This window comes from Condylura cristata, unplaced genomic scaffold, assembly GCF_000260355.1.
Source record: "Condylura cristata isolate star-nosed mole 26May11 unplaced genomic scaffold, ConCri1.0 scaffold00004, whole genome shotgun sequence".
NCBI lineage: Eukaryota > Metazoa > Chordata > Mammalia > Eulipotyphla > Talpidae > Condylura > Condylura cristata.
The window spans coordinates 25,225,791-25,234,683 of NW_004567105.1; the positions used below are offsets into that span (position 1 = coordinate 25,225,791).

General features: G+C 35.4%; 1 protein-coding gene across 1 annotated transcript in view; it reads left to right on the forward strand.

Moving 5' to 3' along the window:
• PAWR (PRKC, apoptosis, WT1, regulator) overlaps positions 1–8,893 on the forward strand; it is a 67,320-nt gene that overhangs the window by 35,246 nt on the left and 23,181 nt on the right. The window contains exon 3 of the mRNA XM_012735145.1: positions 6,822–6,953. Coding sequence (XP_012590599.1) covers positions 6,822–6,953 — 132 coding nt within the window. The remainder of the gene's footprint in view (positions 1–6,821; positions 6,954–8,893) is intronic.

Genomic DNA, 8,893 nt, shown 5'->3' on the forward strand with positions numbered 1-8,893 from the left:
TTTTGGTAATTGTGTGATGTTGGCTTCGTAGAACGTATGTAGTAGTTTTCCTTCTTTTTCAGTTTTTTGGATGAGTCTGTGTAGAATGGGCACTAGTTCTTTTCTGAATGTTCGACAACCCCCGCTGTTTTTTAGAGCAAAATGTGGGTAGGTGCAGATAATTATAATAGATTTGAATTGCATAATTTCAGTATTTCTTTCTACATTTGAATGGGATGTGGGTCACTTCTTAAGAGTGATTGACTTTTCACATTGCAAGATACCCATCCCTTCTTTCTGTCCATAGACTGGCAGCATGCTTTAGCTCTATTAGTTTAAACAGAAATAACTGCAAAATCCCATGCCTCATACAGGATGGCATTAACTTAATGAGATTTGCTAGCCTAGAACATGTGGCCAAGAAGAGGCTTATTTTGGAGAAGTGTGCTGGGAAGACACTAACCTTGCCACCAGACTGGAAAGTATGAGGGGAATAAAAATAAAGTGCTTCCGGTTGAGAGGGATATAGAAGTTAAAGGACGTTTTTATGGAGCCAACTATGTTTCATTCTGTAGCTAAGGGGAGAGCAAAATAATAATTAGTGGGAATACCAGAGGGCATGATGGAATGATTTTAGAAAGGAGATGAGGGATACTTGATTGGATCAAATTTGGAATTGTACAGAACAGTATGGAGTATAGAATCTGGGGAAATTAGTATGCTATCAATGACTGAAGTAAAAATGGAAATGAGACCTGATAGAATTCTTCCAGAAAGTCCCTTAAGAAATGTAAAAATGTTAACATACCTATTCTTTGAACTGCAGAGCAGATGAACCTGTGTAGAATTCTCATCTCATCTACAATGAACATGTCAAGTCATAACCATTCTTTTGTTGCAACTCTTAGTAATTCTGTTTTGCAAAATACACAAGTATCTAAAACAAACATTTCCAAGAAAAGTGCTCACTGGTATTTTATATTTTCTTTACAAAATCTTACAGTTGCAATTTCAATTCTAATGAGTAGGTTTTACCTGGCAGGTAGAAAATTGCAATTAAGATTTGTAATCTGACTGTTTAGGCTGGAGTTTAGCTGCCCTTCTCAACAACTTTGTGTCCTGAAGTCCTTTACTTAATTATAACCTTCACATTCATCTTTGCAAAGTAGTACATATACCCTAGGGTGGTATTTTTGGTGGTAGTTCTTATATGAAGTACTAGATATTAACACTTTATAGTGCTGTGGAACCTAGAAAATATTTATTTGATAATACAGTTGCTATAATTAAGAATATTTTTAAGTGACAACCCTTGGATTTCAATTTAGGTTTCTCTGAATTCAGAAATTTGAGATCTTACGATTTTCTAATCTAAAGCACACTGCAAGTAATTATAAAATAAAAAAACAATTTAGTGCAAAATGATGTAAAAATAAACTTTTTAATAAAAAAAAACAATTTAGAGGTAATCAGTATATTTGTCTTTTATTCATAGTTTTTCCACTATACACCAAATTGCAAACATTTCTTGTTTCTTTGAAAATAGTTTTCAAACAATACTCAATACTTTTGTTCTCTAGATGGAGAAGTGTAACACTACATAGAATAAAATACTTAGCCTCATCTCATTGCTTAGTTACTGCAGTTATATTTTATTGCTATTTAAAAACCCTTATGGGGGCTCTCCCTGGTGGCGCTGTGGGTAAAATCACCACATTATGAAGCTCTCAGAAGCCACGACAGCACAACATGGCTCTCAGAAGCCATGCCCAGACAGAGAACTGACCCACATGGTGAGGCAGACCTTTCTGGCCTGCCCACTGCTCCCCATAGTAGTGTAGTTTGTCAGTCTGCCTCTTTGGTGAATCCTCTCACCCACCACACCTCTGGCCTGTACCCCAGCAAGCATAAATAAATAAATCTTCAAAAAAAAAAAACAAAAAAACCCTTATGGGAATTGCAGTTTCTTATAAAAGTAAGGAGCTAAATCATCTGTAAGCTTTAGCAGCTAACAATTTATGGAGTTTTTTTATTTGTATCTCTACATATATATCCCATCTTCATTATTTTGAGGTCACTATCAGGCGACATTTCAAACTTAATGTATTTTGGTATATCTCTTGAAAAGATAAGGGAAGCTATTTTTTTATTTTTAAACTAAAGAACCGTTGTACCTGAAAAGGTAAAAAACAATCTCTTAATCTCATGGATATAGGATGAACAATGAAATTGCTCTTTTTTCCTACCCTCGCCTACATTTCCTGTTGCTTTCCTTGTGAAAGTGCTTAGCCTCCAGACTCCAGTCCTTTTTAGGAACTGCTGTTTTTGTATGTATGTTTTTTTGTTTGTTTGTTTATGTGGGGAGACAATAAGTGCAAGTTTTTTACTGTTCTACCATCTTGCTAGAACTATCTTAGGTTCACCCCTCTGTTTCCTATATTTAGTTTAATGTAGAGGTTTAATTAAAGATTTAGGTTGTCTTTTGTTTGTTTGTTTGTTTTAACTAATGCTATTTGTTCAGTAATGCGATTATTTTTCTTTTTTAGTCAGTCATATTTGTTGAACTGTTAATTACATATAACATTATGCTACTGTTTTAGGAGTGCGATTTTATGAATTGTGACATGCATACAACTGGGTAAAAACCAAAATGAAAATTGGAGTATAGAATGTTTCCGTCATTCATTCTGTCCCTTCCAGTCAACCTTACTGAACTCCCAGCTCCTGGCAATGACTGATCTGTTGTAACTTTTTCTAGAATCATATTTAAGTGGAATCATAAGTGTATAGTTGCATTTTCTGGTGAATTTCACTTCATGATACCTTTTCAATTCATTCATCTGTTGCTGAGTAGCAGACCATTCTGTGGCTCTATTTCTGTTACTCCTTTGCCAGATGGCTGCCATGTGGTCTTTTTCCATTTCCTCCAGCAACTTAGGGAGATACTCATTATCACTTGTGTTGTCTATTCTAGTAGGTTTATTGAGATAGCACATAAGATTTTCATTTGTATTTTCCTAATGACTGATACTGAGCTCTTCATGTGTCTACTTGCTATCCCTGTATTTTTTATTTTTATTTTTGGTAAAGTGTGCCTTCAAATTTTTACTTACTTCAAATGAGTAACTAAACTCTTTGCTAACATGTGGCATGTAGAATAAATGCAACTATCCAGATACCCCTAAATCACTTATAAATGTGAGTTACTACTTTTGTTGTAAAATTGGTTTGTGCCATCCACTGATTGGGAAAAAAATTTCTCACACAATACTAGTGATAAAGAATTGATCACAAAGATATAAAACGAACTGATGAAACTCAACAAAAATAAACAGCCCCATCAAACAATGGGAAGAAGAGCTAAAAAGGCATTCGCTTCTTTTGGTTCATTTTTACTAATATTGGTTTAAAAACTACTCTTTCTCCCTTGAAAGATAGCAGTCAGATTGAATTACTGATCTTTGCAAAGAATTACTGATCTTTGCAAAGAATGAAGTAGAAAATGTTTTTTTTTTTTTTTTTTTTTTAAGATTTATTTATTTGTCATACAGAACTTACAGAACTGGGGTACAGGCCAGAGGCTCAGGGGCGGTGAAAGGCTTCACAGAACAGGCAGATCGACGAAGTACACTGCTGAGGGGAGCAGCGGGCGGGTCAGGAGAGGTCTGCCATGCCATGTGGTCTCCTCCGGGGCAGGCGGGAATCGAACTCATGCGGAAGTGGCTTTAGATTCTCACTGCTGTGCCTTAACCCGCTGCACCACCACGGAGGGCCCAGAAAATGTTTTTTAACAGACTTTGTTCATTTATTCAGTTGTTTGTTTTCCATTTCTGTTTTCTCACTGTTTCCACATTGTTCTTCCATTTGTATTTAACTCTGTTACATAAGATAACTTAAGGACTTTGTGGAGCTCTGATTGCTAAAAGAACTGTTTTTTATGCTAAAAGAGCTTAGGGACTAAATTGTGATTCATCAGGTAATACCTATTCTTAAAGTTGCCTGGAATGGAAGATACAAACTATCCACAAAGGTAGATTTTGTGATGAGTAGGTTTCCCCAGTCAGTGGATATAAATGTTGCCCTGGAAAAGAACAATCAGAATTTAACTTGGAGTACCACAGACAATCTCCCTGAATTATCTCATCTTGGTAACTCATTCATTCATTTATCAAACATTTACTGAGTTCTTCTAAAGTGCTGTTTGAGGGGTAGTGGGAAGAGGGGAGGTTCCTGTTTGTGGGGCTGAGTCTCAGGAAATGGAAATAAAAGTAGCAATCAAGTTTTTAGGGAATTTGGTTACCTGTCTAAACCTTTATTTTCTTCTATGCTACTCTGCTATTTAAAAATTCTAGCTTTATGCTGCAGACATTGGGTCCTATCCTCATGGATTTTTTGCAGTCTAGACATTAGAGAATGAGGGGTGATTGCTTTCATAGAGTACAAGAGTAGAGATGAGAACATTTTTCCTTTCTTGATCTTATATTCTTGATTCTTAGTTGTCATCAATCATTAAGTGACTTTATTCTCTTTTGTTCTAGAACCTCTGTCATACATTTTTAATTAATATAGTTTATACAGTTTAATGTTAACTAGAGTGATTGTTGTCTCATGACTTGTCTTAATTTTTTGGATGTTGTATTTTATTCATCTAGATGAACCATGCCTACTTTTCACGTAAGTGCTATTAAGATTTTGATTGGAGTCTTTATTCAGACTATAAATTGACATGTGGATTACTGATATCTTGATATAAGGCTTTCTAATTTGAAGACTAGGTTTTAATTTCTAACTCTCAGTAAAATTTTTCCATAAAGTTTTTCTATTTATGGTATTTTTCTATTTATGGAAATTATATTATCCAACTGCCTGTTGATATTATTGTAGAAGCTATTTTTGTATGCTTACTACAAAGTTACCTTTTAAGTACTGATAATTCTCAAATATTATTTTCTTGACAAAATCATATCATCTGAAATCAGGAATTTTAGTTTCTATTGCAAAATCTCATTCTTTTGCCTAATTTGTACCAGCCAGTACTTTCAGAGTGATGTTATAGTAATGTTGGATGTTATAGTAATGTTGATAGAGAACATCAATTTGATTGTGCTTTAAAATTTTGATTATTTTTCTATTAAACATGATAGTGTATTGATTTCTGATTTAAGTCTTAAAAGGGATTCCTTTTAAAATCATGACTAATTTCTTAAACCTTTGTACCATTTACTAGATTTGTGGATTGTATTCCCATCTAGAATGTATCATTTATCATAGGATCAAATCCCCTAAAAATTGTATTCCCATCTAGAATGTATCATTTATCATAGGATCAAATCCCCTAAAATGTTGACTAACTACTCTTTCCACTTTTGGCCCCTATTCCTCTGAACCTGTACTTAAATTGCTGTATTCATCTTCTTTTTCTAAAATCAGTCTTGATCATGTTTTTTTGTGTATGCCAGAGAATTTTAGCATTGTAATGTCTTTCTGTACTATGTAAAGGAAAAGACCGAACTCCTCCAGTTGCTTATTATTTGTATTTACTTGTGATTAGAAAATAGGCTTTTCGAATCCTCACCTTTGTCAAGAACTGTGAAGATCCTGAGGTCTTGTTCTCCTTGCAAGCTAACATGTTGGTTTCATGAATCTTGGCAGAAGACACTAGTCTCATGGCTATAGTCAGGGGTGATTCACTACTCACAGCAGTAGAAGTAGCCACAGTACCTTTATTTTTCTTGTATTGCTTACATAAGCCCTAGTTCCCACCAGGTGATATGGTGATGGCTGGGTGATACCTGTATTTACCTTTAGTTGCATTACAGGAGAGGACCCTAACATTCTCTTCATTCTGAATCTATCTTTTCTTTAACTCATTTCCATTCTGTCTACAGACTTCTCCGTGTCCTTCTAATTTAGGATTTTATATCAGGTGGATGCTTTCTTTCATATTACTTAACAGTGGACGCTCTGTCTTTGAATGTGCTGTTTATTTACTATATTCCTCTTATTTTGTATACTTAAGTGACTGATAATTCTTGGCTTATACAGTGACCTTAATCTTAATTTTCTCTGTGCACATTTTTTAAAGCATATTGTCTTCTCTGCCATACTGTACATTTGGTATTGTCAGTATTTACAGCATCACTCCAGAGACAAGTGTTGTTCAGAGAACTCTCTGGGGCAGTATAATGGTTAGGAGTGTGTTCACTTGCAATGAACAGAATCTTCTGCAATGGGTGTAATGCATATAGCTTTGTTTTCTGTTTCTTGTCTTGTTTTTCATATAAAATGCCTGGAGATAGTTGTTGGTGTTAATCTTGCTCAAGCCTTTTCACCATGTGAAAGCCTCACTTTCCTCTGTCTGCAATTCCAAATTATACCCATCCTCCAAATTATGAGCTTTTCTATAGAATGTTTGTAGAACACTTGTTTCCCAGGTGAAAATATTCTTACTTATATTATTATTGCTGTGTGGGTGTATGCTTACATGCCACCTTATCTTCCTTATCAGACTATAAATTCCATGTTTGTGCTTTATCTTCAGCTACTCTCCAAAAGGCTAATGTAGACACAGTCTGTTTACTTGTTGAACAAAAGGTAAAGAATGTGAGAGCACTACCTTTAAGTAAACTCTTAACACTGGTAGTTAGAGCTTAGGGGAAGATGTGTTGATAGGGGTATGAATGTGGAGGTTCAGGTTTTAAGCAGATAATTTTCATCCATCACTGTGTAAACTAGTTTCTCAGTACATACATATTTTTAATGCCACCAAATATATCTTTATAAACTGTGAAAACATTATTGATAGTATTTGAAAATGAAAAGGAAACAATTATTTCTTTCAGTGTCTAGATGAATATGAAGATGATGAAGCTGGACAGAAAGAGCGGAAAAGAGAAGATGCAATTACACAACAGAATACGATGCAGAATGAAGCTGCAAGTTTATTAGATACAAGCACTTCCTGTCTGCTTCAAGTGAGTATTTAAAGTGCCAGGAAGTCACTAGCTACTTTAACAGTAATTTTTTTTTTTAAAAATTTATTTATTCGTACAGAACTGGGGCACAGGACAGAGATGTGGAGGGTGACAGGATTCACCAGGGACAGAGTGGGAAGCAGAACAGGCAGATCCACGAAGTACACTGCAGGCTGGTCAGGAGAGGTCTGCCACACCATGTGGATCTACACCATGTGGATCTCCTCCGGGGCAGGCAGGGATCGAACTCATGCGGAAATGGCTTAAGCTTCTTAGTGCTGTGCTTTAAACTGCTGCACCACCAGGGAGGACCTTAACAGTAATTTTTTTTTTTAAAGATTTATTTATTTGTGCATACAGAACTTGGGTACAGGCCAGAGGCTTAGGGGCGGCGAGAGGCTTCACGAGAGACAGCGAGGAACAGAACAGGCAGATCGACGAAGTACACTGCTGAGGGGAGCAGCGGGCGGGTCAGGAGAGGTCTGCCATGCCATGTGGGTCACCTCGGGGCAAGCCAGGATCGAACTCATGCGGAAGTGGCTTTAGCTTCTCAGTGCTGTGCTTTAACCCGCTGCGCCACCAGGGAGGGCCCCCTTAAAAGTAATTTTTAAGCCATTCTTAATAATTTTTTAAGTCTTTAGTTGCATCAGCTCCATTTAATTACTGTCAGTGAATCTAACTACTGATTCCTTTTATAACTGAATACTTTTTGACATAAGCATGGTTTAGCTCTGACTTCATGATCAATAAAAATTTGCTGACTAAGCAGGTTTAAACCAGCATCAATTGTAAACATAATCAGGAAAAAGATTTACCTCTTTGCTATGGAAAATGTAAGGATTCTTAAGTTTCTGCTCTAGGTTGATATTTATTAATGATTACACAGCAAATAAAGAGCTGAACAGGAAGTTTCTACAAAATCAAGTGTTTAAAAATAATGATACAGTGTTTTAGTATTGTCAATTGCCAGAAACATCTATGTTCCTGTGTAATATAAAATACTTTTTTAAACAAAATTTAAGTCAGTTTCAGATTAGCTGTTTTGGGTCCTTGTGGCACAGAGAATTGGAAGTTGTTGGTTTTTGGATACCCAGTATAAAGTAAATCACTTTGTAGAATCATTTTATACAAGTTATCTTGGAAATGATCATGATATAATCTAATCTAAAGTTATTTTTAGTGGCATTGTTTTGTTGAGATCTTAAACTACTGAGTTGTCTTTTAGAGTTCCGGTTTTGACTTAAGTGCATTTCATTGTGATACTGCTTTGAAAGAATTTGTGAACAGTATGCATAACTCCTTATGTTACTGATAAAAATGATGAGCTATAAATCAGTTTTCAAGATTGTGCTGAAAGGCTTTTGGAAGAGAGAGGCAAAACCATGGAAGTGGTTTGGAAAGGCAGATAGAAAACACTTTGTTCTTTGAGGCAGATACATTGACTTGAAGATCCTTAGGGAGAGGCAGATTTATGTTTTTCAACCATGCCTCTTGCTACCTCATATATTCCAATCTTGATATTTTGAAATAATCCCGAGGTCCAGTTAGTATGTTACACTTTAATTTTACTGAGGGCTAAAGTTTTGTTGCTAGTCTATTTGAATAGCTTGAGTATTATTCTGCTGGACTTGTATTTGTCTGATCTTATTTCACATTTGCTTTGTTTATTTTAAACAAAAATATTTGTTTATACTTTACAAGTTCAGATCTGCCACTGCATCTGTTTTTAAAAATGTTCATGGGATTTCCTCATTGACCATTCTAAGCTTGAATGTTTTATTTAAACTAACACAAAACAGTTTGTGCCTTGCCAACATTTTCTAAGCTCTACATTGGTGTATTCACTCCTTTAGTAATATAAGCCATCCCAGTATAAAGAATAGTATTTCAGTTTCAGGAAAAGTATATTTGAAATCAGTTGGCCTTATTAGGAGGTCTAA